The sequence below is a fragment of the Rana temporaria genome, chromosome 4 (assembly GCF_905171775.1).
Source record: "Rana temporaria chromosome 4, aRanTem1.1, whole genome shotgun sequence".
NCBI lineage: Eukaryota > Metazoa > Chordata > Amphibia > Anura > Ranidae > Rana > Rana temporaria.
The window spans coordinates 159,331,722-159,351,974 of NC_053492.1; the positions used below are offsets into that span (position 1 = coordinate 159,331,722).

The following is a 20,253-nucleotide window of genomic DNA, read 5'->3' on the forward strand; positions in this document are numbered from 1 at the left end:
TGTTCTAATACAAAAGCAAATAATATTAATGATATAAAACTGTAAGGCCTCATACACACGACCGAGAAACTCGACAGAATCCATCAAGAAACTTGATGGCAGAGCTTTTTTGCAGAGGAAAATGGTCGTGTGTATGCTTTTCATTGAGAAAACTGTCGAGGAACTCGACGAGGAAAAAAGAGAACACGTTCTCTTTTTCCTCGACGGGAGTCTCAATTTCCTCGTCGTGTTCCTCGTCGGGTTGGTTTTCGACGAGACACATGTTCGTGTGTATGCTTAGAAACCCGCGCATGCTCAGAATAAAGTATAAGACGGGAGCGCACCTTCGGTAAAAGTAGCGTTTGTAATGGAGATAACACATTTTTCACGCTGTAACAGACTGAAAAGTGTAAATCATCGCTTACCAAACTTTTACTTAACACACAGTAACATGAGATTAGCAAAAGCAGTCCCAAAGGTTGTGCCAGTGGAATCAAACTTCACCTGCCATTGTATGTGTTGTACGTCACCGCATTTGAGAACGAGGAGATTTTGTCTTGACCGTGTGTACGCAAAGCAAGCTTGTCAAGTTCCTTGACAAGTCTAACAAGGAACTCGTCGAGGAAAACGATGTGTCTTTTCCGACGAGTTCCTCGGTCGTGTGTACGAGGCCTAACAGTATGGCCCCGTACACACGACCAGTTTCCTCGGCAGAATTCAGCTTCCGACCGAGTTTCTGGCTGAATTCTGCCGAGAAACCCGGCCGTGTGTACACTTTCGGCCGAGGAAGCCGACGAGGAGCTCGGCGAGGAAATAGAGAACATGTTCTCTATTTCCTCGTTGTTCTATGGGAGCTCTCGTCCCGCCGAGCTCCTCGGCGGCTTCAGGGCTGAACTGGCCGAGGAACTCGATGTGTTTGGCACGTCGAGTTCCTCGGCCGTGTGTACGAGGCTTAAGACAAAGTAAGGCCTCGTACACACGACAGGTTTCCTCTGCAAAATCCATCACGAAAAATGCTGGCAGAGCATTTTTGCCGAGAAAAACGGTCGTGTGTATATTTTTCGTCGAGAAAACTGTTGTGGATCTCGACGAGAAAAAAAGAGAACCTGCTCTCTTTTTTTTCGTCGGGAGTCTCAATTTCCTCGTCGTGTTCCTCGTCAGGCTGGTTTACGACGAGAAACACGTTCGTGTGTATGCTTAGAAACCCACGCATGCACAGAATAAAGTATGAGACGGGAGCGCACCTTCGGTAAAAGTAGCGTTCGTAATGGAGATAGAACATCCGTCATGCTGTAATAGACTGAAAAGCGCGAATCGTCTCTCACCAAACTTTTACTAACACACAGTAACACGAGATTAGAAAAAGCAGCCCCAAGGGTGGCGCCAGTGGAAGCGAACTTCCCCTTTATAGTGCCGTCGTACGTGTTGTACGTCACCGCGTTTGAGAACGACGAGATTTTGTTTTGACAGTGTGTATGCAAGGAAAGCTTGACAAGATTCTCATCAAGCCTGACAAGAACCTCGTCGAGGAAAACAACGTTTCTTTTACATCGAGATTCTCGATCATGTGTAAGAGGCCTAATACTGAAGAAATTTTCATTTTCCCCCTCTATATCCAAAACTATTAAATAAGAGAGCCATGCAGTAACTTTAATAGCCTCAGTTTAAAACTGGTCACACAAACATTGCATCGTTGGTGGTTTGCTGCATTCATCCATTTATTATTTTTTGCAGTTGAAATTGAAATGGCAAGTTTTTTTAAATTAGGTAAGAGAGAAAGTAAGGTATAGAGTTAAAGGGAGAAGAGAAGAGGTGAGGGCAGGTGAGAGGAGAAGGGAAAAGAGAGGCAGGACAGAGGAGAAGAGAAAGGGGTATGGGGAGAGGAGAAAACAACCCTATACATCCTTTTTAAACTGGTCACCACCTTAAAATTTTTTAATTTTCCCAGTCCCCAAACATGTTAACCTCCCTGGCGGTATGATTCTTTCAGAAAAAACATGCTGAAAGCGGTACCATTATTTGCAAGGAAATTTGGCGTTTTATACTGTAGGCCTGTAATTCTTAGGAATAACTCACTTAAATCTTACCAAACCAGAGTTTAATAGGCATCCCGGGTATGACATTTTTTTAAAAACAAAATTATAAATTATAATATAATAAATAATTATAAATAATTATAACAAATAATAATATAATTCTAATAAAAATTATTCAATAATGTAATCAACTCAAAATCACTGAAATTTGCTCAGTTGCAGAATTGTTGCTGTCATTATTTTTTTTTTTTTTATGACGAATTTCCCCACAAACCGCTATCGCACAATTCTGCAAGTGATTATAATTTATTATTGCTGTTTTCTAGCTGATCTAAAACCATTTTTGACATAAAGGGACACTTTTGGTTGCTATGGACAATCTATAGTTTGCAGGCAGAAAGAAAGGTTTTTATTATATAAAAGAACATGCATGACACAGGACAGACCACTAGGGACAAGGGGGGTGTGTTTTTTTTTACATACAGTACTGTAATCTATAAGATTACAGTATACTGTATGTATAGTGTTCGTTTACGTTTTTGAATTTGGCGCCGATCTCCGCTCCCGTGCGTCGTAACGTCGCAGGGAACGGAGATCGGCGGCACAGGGGAACGAGGTGACATCGCGGTGACATCACTGGATCCAGGAGAAGCTAAGCCAGCGCGCGCTGCAGGCTCTGCATAGCTACCCCGAGCGTGACTCGGGGTTACAGATTTCAGCCAAAAAAATCAACCCTGAGTCTCGCTCCGGGATACCGCCAGGAGGGTTAATGGCTAATTAGTTTCAATCTAGTCCCTCTGATAGGGCCTCTACTAATCATGCTTCTTCATAGACATGTGCATTCGTTTTTGTCCGAATGCATTTCCGTCCAAATTTCGGGTATTTTCGTTATCATTTTAACGAACGGAAACGAACGCGCAGAATCTGAAATCTGAAAGATCCGACATAAAAAAATGCTTTATTTTCGTTTTTGTTGCTACAACAGTTCAATATAGATAGGAGATTCGACATGACGCTGACAATAGCAATCTGTGTCTATCGAACCTGTGATCGAATGTGCCTAACCTTAACTCTATTAGTCCAAGATTATTCTACATAGAGAGTAAAGATTCGACATATAGAGAAAAGATTTGACATTATAGAGACAGTGTTGGGGTAGACCATTCAACGTGAACGACGAAGATTCGACGAAGCAGAGAAAAACATACAAACCTTGAATCTCTCATTGAAGGCTTATGGTGTCTGTCGAAAGTTCTAAGAAGATTTGACAAGCAGCTAAACTGTACGACGCCGCAATCGTACATTTCCGGTCAAATGCTCAAATGGCCATAGGCTATAGAAGAATTTGAATGTTAGTTGACTAGTAATAATAATTCATAAATATAGTTATTACTAGTGTCATACAACATTAGAATTCTTTTATAGCTTGTAGGCGGAACATTCCACTGGAAATGTATGATTGCGGCGTCGTACAGTTTAGCTGCTCCGTCGAATCTTCTTAGAACATTCGACAGACACCATGGGGGTTATCCACAAAGCCTTGGCGCAACGTAACTTTTCTGATTTAAGTTACTCCGCCGCAAAATTCCAAAGTTAGGTGCCGATCCACAAAGCACTTACCTGGAATTTTGCGGCGCTGTAACTTAAATCCGTCCGGCGCAAGGCGTTCCTATTCAAATGGGCGAGTCCCATTTAAATTAGGCGCGCTCCCGCGCCGGACGTACTGCGCATGCTCCGTCGGGTAAATTACCCGACGTGCATTGCGCTAACTGACGTCGCTCCGACGTCATTTGCTTAGACGTTACCGTAAATGGCGTCCAGCGCCATTCACGGACGTCTTACGCAAACGACGTAGAATTTAAAATTCGACGTGGGAACGACGGCCATACTTAACATGGCTTAGGACAACTAGGGCTTAGCCCTAGTTTTACGCGGCGGAACTCGACGTAAACGACGTAGATTTAGAGCGTCGGGCCCGTCGGAGCGTTCGTGGATCGCCGTAACTGGTCATTTGCATATTCTACGCCGGCCTCAATGGCCTCGCCACCTAGCGGCCGGCCTAGAATTGCATCCTTAAGATCCGACAGTGTAATTCAATTACACATGTCGGATCTTCGTCCTAACTATGGGAAACTGAGTCTGTGGATCAGTTCCATAGTTAGGACCAGGGATACGACGGCGTAACAGCAGTTACGCCGCCGTATCTCTTTTGAGGATCTGGCCCCATAAGCCTTCAATTGACAGATTCGACCTTAATTAATTCAGATTTTTGGACGAATTTGGATGTATTTTATAACTAAACAAAAATAAATAAAAACAAATTTCTGGAGTAACTAAATAAATGTATTTTTAGGACGAAAATTTAATTCCGAAACAAAATATTTCAGTGTGTACATGTCTAGTTCTTCATTAGATCCCATACCACCATATTCCAAGGTTGTATTATAGGGCATTCTGTAAAGTTATACATTTTCTTTTGTAAAAAGAAGTGGAACAGTTTAAAACAGCCACCAATCAGATTTTGTGTTAACTTGACCAATGCCAGTTTAGAATACAAAAGCTGAAAGGAGCTATACTCCTTCATACTTTATTTATTCAACATTCTATGACATCCTAGAACACGTATTTAAATTCTGATTGTGAAAAGGGTATTTATTTCTTGGATAGCTTGCAGCAGAGAGTGAAAGTTTAAGCATATATAATCTATCAAGGCAGACGGCATCTTACCAGCTCTCTTAATCCGCTTTCTTTCTTTTAGTTGATATGGTTTGTGATCATGTGATAAGGGAATGGCATTTCCGTCCTTGTCACACAAGACTCCACGTGAATCTCCAACATTTGCAACTGTGAGCTCCTTGTCTGACAGCAAGGCAATTAGGCAGGTAGTACCTGTAACGAAAAAAAAAAAAAAACATTGTGAAGTTTTTTAAATCAGAGAAAATATAAGTATAGCAACTTTACACTGGCACAATGTGGCTGTTTGACTACCATGTAAGGTCTAAAGACATTATATTGAAGTATGTATTCTTACAAAAGTAACTTTTGCTCGCACCCTTTTTCAACGCGCTAAATTCCTCTTTTTTTTCTGCTACTGGGATCTGACTTCCTGTAATGCCCTGTACACACGATCTGAGTTTCCGTCGGAATAAACTCTGATGGGTTTTTCTGACGGAATTCTGTTCAAGCTGTCTTGTATACACACAGACACATCAAATTCCGATCGTCAAAAACGCGGTGACGTACAACACTAGGACGAGCCTAGGAAAATTAAGTTCAATGCTTCCGAGCATGCGTCGAATTGTTTCCGAGCATGCATGTTTTTTCTCCTTCGGAGTTCAATACAGACAAGACAAGAATTTTCGATAAAACATGTTCTCTTTCTAACTCCGTCTGAATTTCTGACGGAAAAAGTCAGATGGGGCATATCCAATGAAAAAATTCCATCTGACTTTTTCCATCGGAAATTCAGATCGTGTGTACGAGGCATTAGATGGCTACATTCATTCTCCATGGTCTCACTGTATGTATCAACGTTGCCACAGTCTCTTGCTTTTTCCCCAGATGGATTATGGACTATACGATATGCAGTGTGCATAGAGCGGTGCACCTGACTGCAGCCAACATGCACTGCTCGTTCCAAAGAAACAAATTGAAAAGTAGAAAAGGAAAGGTTTTGGGAATGCACATAAAACGTTACGAAGTGGCAAAAAAACAGAGTAAAACACTTTAACCGGTTTCTGACCGGCTCTAATACATATACATCGGCAGAATGGCACAGCTGGGCAGAGTAACGTATATATACATCACTTTATATATACGCCCCTGCCGCGAGCTCCGTGCTCACGGACTCGATGTCCGCCGGTGTCCCGCAATCAGGTCACAGAGCTGAAGAACGGGGAGATGTCAGTGTAAACACAACATATCCCCATTCTTCCTAGTGAAATGTCACTGATCGTCTGTTCTCTGAAATCAGGAACAGCGATATACGCTAATAAACGCTATTTCAAAAATTTTAAAAAGAGTTGAAAGACTCCCTGCAAAGCTACTGGCATTTTTATAACATTATTTTAGCGTCCAATGTGCATGGAGCCTAAGGCCTCATGCACACTAGACGTTAAAATAACGTTATAAAAACACCAGTAGCTTGTGAGTTTTTCAACTTTTTTCAGCTTTTTTCAACGTTTTTGCAACGTTTTTGCAATCATTTTTTTCAATGGGTCAAAAATGTTAAAAAATGCTGGTAAGCGATGTTTTTGAGCGTTTATCAGCGTTTATTGACGTTTATCAGTGTTGGAGTGTTTTTACAGCTGAAAAACGTCTCTCAGAACCCACAAGTTTTGGGGTTTTTTTACTGCTGAAAAACGCAACTGCCCAAAACTGCTGATAACAGCCTATGTGTGCATGAACACATAGGATAACATGATGTAGAGTTTGATGACTGTAGAAAAAAACATCTACTGCCAAGAACAGCTGCTGTAAAACATAAAAAAACGTCCAGTGTGCATGAGGCCTAAGCATCTTCCCTTTATCGGGTTAGTTTGAATAGGATTTAGAAGGGAGGAGGTGGTAGCAGGTTTAAGCTTAGCTAGGATTAGACTTGAATTCCGCTTTAAGTAGTGGATGTGTATGGATTATTTTTAAAGACTAAGAATGTGGTTTTAAGAGACTGTATGTTAATAGAATGATTCAATATAATCTATACATTATATACATTAGCAGTATTTTACCTTCAAAATTATACAGATCTGTTACTATAGTGAACTGTATCATTTAATCTCTGTATTTTTTATTAATATGCATTTCAGATAATTCATATGCTTGAGAATGTACATTATTTGTTAAACCAATAAAGTTAGTCAATACAGGTTTACCTGTCTTTTTTATGGTGCAGATGTCTACCTCCCACCCATAGTTCTAAACAAAGGCTTCAAATAATCAAAATAAATAAATAAAAAAACAAAGGAGCGATTCAGTACTTTTGTGTGATGAATAAACCACGATTACTCGGCATCTCTCCAGTGAGCCCTGGAGGGGAAATTATATAATTGTGTCTAACCTATAATACATATACTGTATATTGAGTTACCTGCCATGGAACTAAAATACCATTATACAGCTTTAGCCTTTTTAGCTATATAGTTTAACCACTTCACCACCGCACATAGTCATATGACGTCCACACAGCGGATCTCCCATCCCGGGTGGACGTCATATGACGTCCTGGGCTTTGTGCAGTGATATCTGAATGATGCCTGCAGCTAGAGGCATCATTCAGATATCATTCTTTCGTGCCGACGATTCTGTGCACGATAAGAACGATCATAGCGGCAGTTCCGCTAAAAGTGATAAAAAAAATGTTTTCTTTTAAAAGTGTAAACAAATAAATAAATAAATAAGTAAATAATAAAAAAAATATTAAAACGCCCCTGTCCCCAGTAGCTCCTGCGCAGAAGCGAACGCATGCGAAAGTCCCGCCCACATATGTAAACGCCGTTCAAACCACATATGTGAGGTATCACCGCGTGCGTTAGAGTGCCAGCAACAATTTTAACACTAGACCTCCTCTGTAAATCTAAACTGGTAACCTGTAAAAAAATGTAAAGTGTCGCCTATGGAGATTTTTAAGTACTGAAGTTTGCCGCCATTCCATGAGTGTGCGCAATTTTAAAGCGTGACATGTTAGGTATCTATTTACTCGGAGTAACACAATTGTTCATATTTTACAAAAAAATTGGGGTAACTTTACTGTTTTGTTATTTTTTAATTCATGAAACAATTTTTTCCCCAAAAAAAAGTGTTTTAAAAATGATTGCACAAATACTGTGTGAGATAAAACGTTGCAATGACCGTCATTTTATTCCCTAGGGTGTCTGCTAAAAAAACATAAATAATGTTTGGGGGTTCTGAGTAATTTTCTAGCAAAAGAATGATGATTTGTACATGTAGGAGAGAAGTGCCAGAATAGGCCCGGTATAGGGGTGGGTATAAAAGCCCGGTATTGAAGGGGTTAAGAAAAAAAAAAGCAAAAAAAAAAAGCAAATGTCCATAAAGACATGGACGAGTGAGTTTGGGGTGGAGGAACTTGACTGACCTGCACAGAACACCTTTGGGATGAATTGAAGCGGAGACTGTGAGCCAGGCCTTCGCATCCAACATCAGTGCCTGATCTCACACATGTGCTTTTGGAAGAATGATCAAACATCCCATAGACATTCCTAAACCTTGTGGACAGCCTTCTCAGAAGACTTGAAGCTGTTTTAGCTGCAAAGGGTGGGCCAACTCCATATTGAACCCTACAGACTAAGGGTCCTTTCACACGGGCGGATCAGTAATGATCCGCCTCCGTATGTCTGTAAGCTCAGCGGGGATCGCTCCATATATCCCCGCGGAGCCGGCAGCTGACAGGGCGGTCCCCGCACACTGTGCAGGGACCGCCCTGTCTTTTATCCGCTCTCCCCTATTGGGGGATCGGATGAACACGGACCGTGTGTCCATTTTCATCCTATCCGTAGACGGAAGAAAAAATAGGGTTTTCTTCCGTCCACAGAAACCGGAACTTTTGCGGAGGCGGGTGATTACGGGTGTTTATCCGCTGACACCCGCAATCACATAGGGACCAATGTATGTCCCTTTTTCATCCGCAAACGGATGGATGAAAAAGCGGACATACGGTCCGCACCTCTGAAAGGGGCCTTAGACTGGGATGCCATTAAAGTTTATGTGGATAGAAAGGCAGGTGTCCCAATACTTTTGGTAACTATAGTGTATGTATTTAGCTGTACCATCATTTTGTAGTATTACAAACAGGAAAACAATCCAATACCACATATGCAGGTCCTCTGCAGAATTCGACACCCAAGTAAAGTTCCAGAAGCGAAGAGAAGTGTAACAGATTTCAGCTTGTTTAGTAGCCGACACTAGTAAATGCCAACTCATAATGACCAGAGGCACCTACTCATTTACTCTGTCCTATGGGATATTACTGCTTATCTAATTCCTTACGCTTTAGTGGATCTTGGGTGAATATCAATAGCTGCTGGCCTAGATAAGAGAAGCGCTTAGTGACTCAGAAGAAGCCCGAGGCGGCAGCAAGACGCAGACAGAACAATGAACATTAGTAGAAATATGGGTCACTAAAATATACTAGTACACAAGCTATTATGTGCTGCTTGTGGGGTGTACATAGAGATATAAAACACAGGAAAATGCCTTGGGTAGCACGAAATACGATTCTGAGAGCAGCCACATTGTTTATTTTGGACAGTAGGAGAACAGAGAATCTCCTATTAATAATTTACAACCTGTCCCTTTGTTGTGATGGTCCTGCCCCTTGCAGCTGTTGATCCAGATCATTTGGAAGCCGCACATTGTGTCTGCACCAGTAAATCATGCCCGCCGCACATGGCCTCCTGGCAGCCCTGCAACAATAAGCTCTTACTGACTCTTTATTTAACAGATTATCATTTACCCAAGTGCCAAACAGCCACACATTTTTACCCAGCACAAAAGGCAACACTGTTCCTGGACTGTAAACTGAATGTGAGAGGAAACCTGCAGACACCGCTTTTGGCATTTGCTTATATTCCGTAACTAAATATTTCTGTATGCCATGAACTATTCTCCAAGGAGATTATGCAGGATCACATATGCTTGGCCTGAGATCTTTACTAAGTTCAGGTTTGGATATGACACTATAGGAACATCCGAGTCTGCTTCAGATAAGTAACTGAGCTCGTAGGCAGACAAACCATTGTTTACATTGGCCACTTCAAAATGCAAATTATTGTAAACAAACGGGTTGTCCTTATTTGAGTTCTCACCAAATCCTCTTATACGGCTTTACATTAACTAACATGGGGGGTTATTTAAGAAAGGCAAATCCACTTCACACTACAAGTGCACTGCAAGTGCATTTGAAAGTGTACTTGGAAGTGCAGTCGCTTTAGATTGCTGTAGATCTGAGTGGAAGATTTGAAACAAGGTTAAGCTCTGCTGATTTTATTATCCAATCATGTGCAAGCTAAAATAATATTTTTTATTTTCCTTGCATGTCCCCCTCAGATCTACAGCGACTTCACTTCCAAGTGGACTTGTAGTGCAAAGTGGATTTGACTTCCGTAAATAACCCCCAAGGTCTCTCACTTCCATATGATTGCCATACACTGATTTTCAAGCCAGTCAGCACATTACCTGATTATTGATAAATCAATCAACATAAATATTTATTTTATGGGTAGGGCTAAAAGAAATTGTCCAAAATATGTTTTTTTTTCTTTGTTTGTCGTGCAAATAAATATTACACAATTGGGGTTATTTACGAAAGGTAAATTCATTTTGCACTACAAGTGCAAACTACAAATGCATAGTGCACTTGAAATTGCACTGAAAGTGCACTTGGAAGTGCAGTCGCTGTAGATCTGAGGGGTAGATCTGAAATGAGGGGAAGTTCTGCTGATTTTATTATCCAATCATGTGCAAGCTAAAATGCTGTTTTTTATTTTCCTTGCATGTTCCCCTCGGATCTGCAGCGACTGCACTTCCAAGTGTACTTTCAGTGCAATTTCAAGTGTACTTTGCACTTGTAGTTTGCACTTGTAATGCAAAATTGATTTGCCTTTCGTAAATAACCCCCAATGTATAATAATATAGTGTATTTTGTGGTTAGCAAATGGAGCTCTTGGTTCCTTTTTTTTCTATCTCCTTACAGCCAGTTGAAAAAAGCTGTGACCTCAATAGCTCAAGTTAGAATTTCCACAGAAGTGTCTAAAGTTACAGTCAGGCAAAGACAGCCTCTAGAGATAAAAAACAACATTTAAAAAAAATATAGACTTATTAAAGAAGAATCTCCTTTATTCTTTGGCTTTAGTTAAAGTGATTGTAAAACCCTCAAGCCTCGTACACACACTCATTTTTTGCCGAGTAAACCGAGCGTGTGTACGAGGCTTTCAGGTTTCTCGTCTGGAAATCTGCCCAGAATCTCGACAAGAAAAATAAAGAACATGTTCTCTATTTTTCTCGTTGTGAGATTCTCTGCAGTTTTCTTGCCGTGAAACCCGAGAGTGTGTATACGTACCTGTCGCCGAGGAAACCCGCGCATGCTCGAAATGACTTTGACGCGATGACGTCACTGCGTTCTTTCCTTTCAAGAGAACCGCGGTTCTTTTGAAACGAGAGTCTGTACACTCGGGCGACAAGAGATTCTTGCCAAGAATCTCGTCAGGGAAAACAACATTTTTTTTCCTGACGAGATTCTTGCCGTGTGTACAGAGCTTCAGACTTTAAAAACAACCGATTCAGTTTAAAATAGAAATTAAAGGGAAAACGTGTGTATACATATTAAAAAAAAACAGTATAAATGCCTTTTTCCCATTTTTTTTTTTTTAGAACTGATCACCTACCCTCTGTTCTTAGCTGCATATAAGCTGAGGGGAGCAGAAACAGCAGCCTACTGATCTTCCCAGTGAAAGGCTGAGCAGGGGTGGGGGGTGTCAGAACAAATCTGATCATTGGAGCAGAGCAGGCTGAGGTCCCAGCACAGCTAGAGAACTGACTATGATGTGTTCTCCTGCTTAGTGTGATCCGTGTTCTGAGGGTAACAACATGGAGTCCACATAAAGGAAGCAATACAAAGAGAACAGGATATTTTTCATACAAGTATATGGTACATCAGGCACATATCAGGAATATCAAATGTTGGGTTTACATACTCATTAAGTCTTCCACACCATCCTGCTTTAGCTCAGGGCCACTCGACAAAGATAAGGCTTCATGTACACCCCACCCACATTAACTGCGATTTTGCCACGGTTTTGCATTTTCCCTTGGCTGGCGGTCAAACTGTTCCTATTCTGAATGAAATTCTGCTGAGTTTAGGAGAAGGAGGTTGAACCTCACCTAACCAAAGCAGCTTCTAAACTCTGCTAACAGCCTATGTCTACATTGACACATAAGGTTTTTTATGGAGTTGAATTTAGGAGCTTTGGCAATTTTTTTTTAAAAGCTCCTAAACTCAAGTTTAGAAGCTGCTAGTGTACATGAAGCCTAATAAAGGTGGCCTGGCTGGTACAGAAAGCTTCAAATTTGGGACTAGTATTATTTAATTACTGACCCATTATATGTTTCCTGATCCTATGCGAGCCATAAGTAGGGGGATTTACAAAATTCACATTCTCAGGGAGAGAAGTTACAGTGCAAAGGTAAGTATAGGAACCAGAAGGCGATTGGCACAGGGATGCGTGTGCGTCTATGTATATGTGGGATGTTTTTATTTTTTTACATGTTGTTAATCTATGTAATATATAATTAATCTATCATGTTAATGGTAGGAGCAAATTGAGTTTTATGGTGAACTGCAATTGCTACACCTCCTTTATGGGCACCCCAACATAACAAATGGGACATGCCCAGCATTTTTTTTTTAAACAGGTGACATCCCTACAGTATATAAATAAATTAATGAAAATGGATAAGCTGGGGGATGGGATGCAGTCTAAGGAAAGACTGTAGAGTTTAGATTAGAGGGTTACTGTTAGTAGCAGAAAATGACCAAAAAACTTAATTTAGAAATATATCAAAAAATAAGTTTATTTAGCACGGTGTCGTGCAATACAAAAATGATCAGATATTGGATCCAATTAGTTTTAAAAGTTCCTTTACACATATAACAAGACTGACAGGACTCACAAAGACTACAAATAACGGCGCCCGTCTACGCGCGCTGAAAGTTCACACATCAGTGACATGCATCATGGGGGTGTGGTAAATTTTAAAGTCACGATCGTGAATCGTAGGGACTAGAGGCTGGGTGTCTATATGTGGGAAACCTAGAGTCTCACCACACTGATGATACTATGTTATCAATTTGATGCATTATCTGGTGGGTGAACCTTGGGAGAGGGGGAGGTGTAGAGTGTATCATGTGTTGTCAAAAAAAAACCCCAAAATTGTTTTAGAAAAATAGCAAAAGACATCCCTACAGTAACTTTAACCCTCAAACTAGCCCTTCTGGTTTCGCTCACCCTTAAGCCTCGTACACACGACCGAGGAACTCGACGGGCGAAACACATCGTTTTCCTCGTCGAGTTTCTTGTCAGGCTTGTCAAGGAACTCGACAAGCTTGCTTTGCGTACACACTGTCAAGACAAAATCTCCTCATTCTCAAACGCGGTGACATACAACACATACAACGGCAGAGGAAGTTCGATTCCACTGGCCTAACTCTTGGGGCTGGTTTTGCTAATCTCATGTGTTTGCGTGTTAAGTAAAAGTTTGTTAAGAGACGATTTGCATTTTCAGTCTGTTACAGCTTGAAAAATTTGTTATCTCCATTACAAATGCTACTTTTACTCCCGTCTCATACTTTATTCTGAGCAAGCGCGGGTTTCTTAGCATACACACGCTCAAGTTTCTCGTCGGAAACCAGCCCGACCAGGAATTCGACGAGCCAATTTGAGACTCCCGTCGAGGAAATAGAGAACTTGCTCTCTTTTTGGCTTGTCGAGTTTCTCAACAGTTTCCTCGACGAAAATGTACACACGACCGGTTTCCTCGGCAAAAAAATATCTCCCAGCAAGTTTCTTGATGGATTCTGCCGAGGAAACCGGTCGTGTGTACGAGGCCTAACTCTGTTGACAAGCCTTGTTAGAAGTAGGGTTAAGGTGAGGGTACCCAGAAGGGCTAGTTTGAGGGTTGAAGTTATAGAGTTATAGCGACCTCTTGTTTGCATATCCAACTCTTCTGTGTCAGGATCCTCTACAATGAAAACCAATCTATCCTGTGCTGAGAGATAGCAGAGCCCCAATTCCAGATCTACTGACAGATCACTTCAAGTATTCTGATATTTACTATTGGATGTGTCTACAAAAGCTATGCTGCTTTCTCCTCCTCATCTTGGCTTATGCTACATTATGGCAAATGGAGAAAACTGCAGTAAATGTGCAGCTGCTGCCTCTGGTGAGGCTTTGGCAAAAAGCTCAATTCACCAAGCATAACAATCGTTTGTCATAATGAACATTATTTTCAGCAATGAAAACTGACAATAACAGTGACACTGCTAAAAATAATTATCAATATGGCATATAACATGCATTATAGATTAGTGAATTGAGCCCACGGTACTGTGGACTACACTTCTGGGAGGAAGAGAAGTGCTAGTCATGTGAGAGCTCCAGCATGCAGCATAGGTTGTATTTGATGGGCTTAGGCCGAAAAACTCTTTCTCCTCATTTGTAAAAGGGGAGGTTACTAAAGATGGCTGTGCACATTACAATTTTACTTTACAATCTCATTAGAATTCCCCCAACTATGCACTACAGGGGTCTGACTAACTGGATACAAAATAAATGTATTGTTTAGGTACAAAATTACCTATGAATCAAAGTGTACTTTATCTAATTGCTGAGGTATTCATTGGCATAATGTATTGTATTCATCTCCCTGCCTGTAGACCATCATGGGTCTGTGCTTGATGGTGTTCTCTTTAACGTTACCCCCTGTGATGGAAGGGATTATCTTTGGTTTTAGTCTGTGCTGTAAGGCTGTATATGTTGCTTTACCCCTGCGATGGAGGGCATTATCTGTTGCTTTATCCCTGTGATTTAAGGTACTTTCTTTGGTTTTAGTCTGTGATGAAAGGTGATGTTTTGTTTTACCCCAGTGGTGCAAGGCAGTATCTGTGGTTTTACCTCTGTGATGGAAGGTATTATCTTTGGCTTCATCTCTGGGATGGAAAATGTTTTCTGTGGCTTTATCCTTGTGATTGAAGGTGCTATCTGTCACTTTATTCCAGTGATGAAAGGCATTATCAGCTCTGTCACCTATAGCCAGGGAGAAATTTTTCCAACAGGCTCATCTTACACAAGTTGACCAATAGATTGACTTGTGTACAACCAGCCTGCCCATAAGTGCACTTAAATTCAGCCGGTCCCTGCTGAACTGGTCAAATTTCCATCCATGTATCACCAGCTTAACTGATGACTTTCAATTTGGGTTTTCTCATGTGGCTGCTGATGTTCAGTTTGGCTAAACTACAATTGCCCATAAGCCCCGGTTTTTGGTTAAAGTTAGAGCACATTACTGAAGTAAATTAAAGTTGTTGCATTAATAAATACAGACAAATCAACTCACCTGTATTTTTCATCTGTCTCTTTTCATACTTCTTTCCCTATAGGCCAGGGGTCTCCAAACCTTCTAAAAAAAGGGCCAGTTTACTGTCTATCAGACTTTGTGAGAGCCCGAGTGTAGAAAATGCCCCAACATAATGGGAGTAGACAATGGGGTTTATTTACCAAGGACAAATCTACTTTGCACTGCAAGTGCACTTGGAAGTGCAGTCGCTGTCGATAGGGGCACACGATAGGGGGACATGCAAGGAAACTAAAAAACAGCATTTTTGCTTGTCAATGATTAGATGATAAAATCAGCAGAGCTTCCCCTCATTTCAGAGCTTCCCCTTAGATTTACAGCGACTGCACCTCCAAGTGCACTTGCAGTGCGCTTGTAGTGCAGAGTGGATTTGCCTTTAGTAAATCAGACTTGGAGGTCAGTGGGAGTAAAAAAATGTACATAGTGCCTGTGGTCAGTAGGAGAAGGAATAGTGTCCCATCATTTGTATTAGTTGGAGGAATAGTGCCCCATTATTAGTGTCCGTGGGAGGAATAGTGCCTAAATGTTTATATCAGTGAGAGAAGTTATGAAAAAAGTGAAGTGAAGTGACGTCATCTCAGAGCATCGCCGATCGTCGCTCCAGCTCTCCGGAAGCACTGTGAGCAAGCAGTCCAGCTGGATTGAAGCCGGACAATAGACCGCTTTCACCAGCCCATGATGCCCAGCACTATCCCGGGACAGCGCAGATTAAAGTTATATGATACACACCCATGCTGGATAATGTCGCTCGTTTGTGAGTGTTCTTAATCTTACTTCTTAATATTAAAAATAGTTAACTGCATTTAGAGGGCGCTGTTTTTTGTCTTTTACTTAGTGCCTCATATCAGTTATTGGAACAGTGCTCCAAGGGCTGGATAAAGGCAAGCAAAGGCCCTACCTAATTTGGCTCACAGACCACAGTTTTGAGACCACTGCTATAGGCCAAGGCACCCAATGCCTTTGGAGGGGAAGGGTGTGTCTCTGATGGCAAAATGGATAGGTGCAAATTTTGAGTATTGTAGCCCTCCTTCAAAAGCTGCGTACAGAAGCTATAGTGATACATTTGAAGAGGCATCACAGCACAGCTGCAGGAAACACATGGACCCATGTTTACCCCCAAACCTTCCCCTCCCTCTCTAGGGAATGCCCCAGCATTCTTTTTTCTTATCTTGTTCCTGTACTGGGAAAGGCAGACTGTGAGCTAAGCATTTTTAGTAGTATGTCAGGAAGGTTGCCTATCATTTTGATGGTAATTTATGTGTGTTCTAATTGTGCTATCACCTTATTTTCTGTAATACTTCAGTTTGATCGTATCCATGTATATTGCCCTTATTGACATCTGTTTTAAGCATCCCATACTTTTATTTTTTAAACCTTCACAGATCTAATAAAATCTCCCCATGTTAAAGGCTTTTTCTGCTTAAGAGCGGAAAGTATATTCTGTAATGACCATGTATACTACAATACAAATAATGGTTGCTGGTGCTATACCATCCTATTTCAGATAAAGTATGTCATTTCACCAAATAGTACATTGTGTTAGACAATCATATATTGTGTAATAGTACCTGCATGTATGTGATTATCTACTGGAAATTACACTTTTCAGTGGCCATGATGGACAGTGATTTCTCAGATCCGTGTAGTAGGCTTTATACCCAGCAATGTATGGCTGCCATCTGTCCCTGTCATGTTAGCTTCCTGCTTGTCATATGAGCTATGATATATCAAATATAATATATAACTATACAAACACAAGGTCCAATGAGCCATGCCTTGTAGAAAATAATGGGAAACGCTCTGTCTAGACTGCACTGGATGGGAAAACCACAATTATAGGTTTCTAGTAACAAGTTATCCTTGCTAATTGAATTCAAATGCTTATAAAAGTTAATTTATCATAACAGTTAATACAAAATATTCAAAATAATAAATTACGACTTACATTTTAAATTAATACATGAAATATATCTAAAGCCAAAACGTATTTTTAGTTTTCGGTAGAGTATTCAAAAAATGTAAAACCCCATCAGGGGTTGATGCAGTTCTAGCAGAGGAATTCACCCAAAGTTGGCAAAGGACTTTAAAGTCTGATAGAGAAGGAATCTTGAAATCTGTAAACTTGTTGAAAGCCTACAAGCAATAGACCTATTGATTACACACTTATTTTTATCCAATGTTGTCACAAGGACCTTTTCCTTAGCTTAGTGGCTGAGGCAAAGCTCTGTTGACTTTCATCATCAAGCAAAAATACAGCTTTTTTTTTTATTTTCCTTGCACCTGATTGGGGATTTTTTCCAAATTTCACCAAATTCAATAAATTCCCTTGCAAAGTGAAACTTCCCTTGCAATGTAAACAGTCTATTTGCCTTTTGTAAATAAGCCCCATAGACTGTTCACTTTCTATAGGGGTTGATTTACTAAAGGCAATGGAATTTTCCCTTCTCTTAGTGAATGAGGTGAAGCTCTGATTCTGAGGGGGTAGAAGATTGTATAGAAATGTGTAAACGTCTTTAAAAATAGCTTGTCACCTCCTTGGATTTGGAGATGAGGGCGCTGTTTCCCAAAGAAATACAGGAGATGTAGGATTCTAGTCATACAGTAGTACCTCCTTAAAGCGGAGTTCCCCCCAAAAGTGGAACTTCCGCTTTAAGCACTCCTCGCCCCCTTACATGCCACATTTGGCATGTAATTTTTTTTGGGGGGGGGGGAGTGGGGGCTTCGGTAGGAGTGGGACTTCCTGTCCCACTTCCTACTTCCACCCAGGGACCGCTTAAGCGACTCCTCCTCTTGCCTTAGGCGGCCCCTCCCTTTAGGCGATCTCCTGGGACATGTGACAGGTCCCAGGAGATCGCCTGTCAATTCATAGAGCGCAGCAGAACTCGCACATGCGCAGTGAGTGCCGGGGCGTAAAGCTGAAAGCTTTCACGGCCGGGTGCTCACACTATGAATGGAGAGAGGCCAGAGAGGGAGGGGAGAGGAGCGTAGCTCTGGGCAGCCGCGTCACTGGACTGTGGAGCAGGTATGTGTCTGTTTATTAAAAGTCAGTAGCTACACTTTTTGTGCTTCAGCTTAAGATCTGTTAATCGTGTTGCCAAATGAAAAAAAACCTTGTGCATATTTTGGGCTTTTATTTTTTATTTTAGAAGAGCATTGTTCAGCTGATCCTGGAGAATTTTTATTTTAGTGCATGTGAATTGGACTAAAGTTTTTCTGTGTTAGGTCTCAAGAGTGTAAATCTGCTCTAGAAAGTCGGAAATCTTTTTTTTTTAAGCCTGGAGGCCTAGGCAATTATACTCCTTCTTAGATACATTTTTTTAGTCTCCCAAAGGTTTGTGGGGTTTACATATGAGTTTGATGCCTAAGTTGTTCAAATATGAAGCCCAGATGCTCATTCCTGTACAGGCAGGAACTGATATTGCTAGTTCTGCCTAATCACTGAAATGCCATGGCGTATGTAAATGCTATAATTCAATCAATTAATAAAATCAACAGATCAACAGAATTGACAAACACAAACAGGCCCATTTTTAAAGCAGTGGAATGGCATTAATATGGCTATACCAGTGTTTATTAAAAAAAATATATATATATTGACAGCAGAAAAGGCTCCAGTGGTCCATCACTTCTGCCCCTTTTGATTTTTTTTAAATGTTTTTCCTATTTTCTAACCTTTTTTGAGTATATATTTACAGTGCATCTGAAAAGTATTCACAGCGCTTCACATTTTATTGTGTTACAGCCTTATTCCAAAATGGAATTAATTCATTATTTTCCACCAAATTCTACAAACAATACTCCAAAATTACAACACGAAAGACATTTGTTTGAAATCTTTGCAAATTTAATAAAAAAAAATAATAAAAAAATCACATGTGCAAAAATATTCACAGCCTTTGCTCTAAACTTTGATGAAGTACATTTGGCACACATTACAGCCTCAAGTCTTTTTATGAGGCTACAAGCTTGGCACACCTATTTTTGGGCAGTTTCTCCCATTCTTCTTTGCAAGACCTCTCAAGCTCCATCAGGCTGAATGAGGAGCATCGGTGCAAAGCCATTTTCAGATCTCTCCAGGATGTTCAAGTGGGTTTAAGTCTGGCCTCTGGCTGGGTCACTCAGGGACATTCACAGAGTTGTCCCGTAGCCACCCTTTTGTTATCTTGGCTGTGTGCTTAGGGTCATTGTCCTGTTGGAAGACGAACCTTCACCCCAGTCTGAGGTGCACAGCGCTCTGGAGCATGTTTTCATCAAGAATGTGTCTGTACATTGCTGCATTTATCTTTCCCTCCATCCTGACTAGCCTCCCAGTTCCTGCCACTAAAAAACATTCCCACAGCATGATGCTGCCACCGCCATTCTTCACTGTAGGGATGGTATTGTCCAGGTGATGAGCGGTGCCTGGTTTCCTCCAGACATGATGCTTGCCATTCAGGCCAAAGAGTTCAATGTTTGTTTCATCAGACCAGAAAATGTAGTTTCTCATAGTCTGAGAATCCTTAAGGTGCCTTTTGGCAAACTCCAGACGGGCTGTCATGTGTCTTTAACTGAGGAGTGGCTTCTGTCTGGCCACTCTACCATAAAGGCCTGATTGGTGGAGTGCTGCAGAGATGGTTGTTCTTCTGGAAGATTCTTCTCTTTCTACAGAGAATTGCTGGAGCTCTGTCAGAGTGATTTTCCGGGTTCTTAGTTACCTACCTCACTAAGGCCCTTCTCCCCTGATCACTCAGTTTGGCCAGGCGGCCCACTCTAGGAAGAGTCCTGGTGGTTCAAATCTTCTTGCATTTATTGATGATGGAGGTCACTGTGCTCACTGAGACCTTCAAAGCTGCAGAATGTTTTCTGTACCCTTCCCCAGATCTGAGCCTCGATACAACCATGTCTTGGAGGTGTACAGACAATTCCTTGGACTTCATGGCTTTGTTTGTGCTCTGACATGCACTGTTAACTCTGGGACCTTATATAGATAGGTGTGTACCTTTCCAAATCAAGTCCAATCAACTGCGTGTACCACAGGTGGACTCTAATCAAGTTGTAGAAACATCTCAAGGATGATCATTGGATGTACCTGAGCTCAATTTTGAGTGTCATGGCA

At 41.1% G+C, this 20,253-nt stretch overlaps 1 protein-coding gene across 1 annotated transcript in view; it reads right to left on the reverse strand.

Annotated features, from left to right (window-relative positions):
* The window catches only part of PPM1L (protein phosphatase, Mg2+/Mn2+ dependent 1L), a 368,422-nt gene that overhangs the window by 15,950 nt on the left and 332,219 nt on the right, over positions 1-20,253 (reverse strand). The window contains exon 4 of the mRNA XM_040349279.1: positions 4,743-4,904. Coding sequence (XP_040205213.1) covers positions 4,743-4,904 — 162 coding nt within the window. The remainder of the gene's footprint in view (positions 1-4,742; positions 4,905-20,253) is intronic.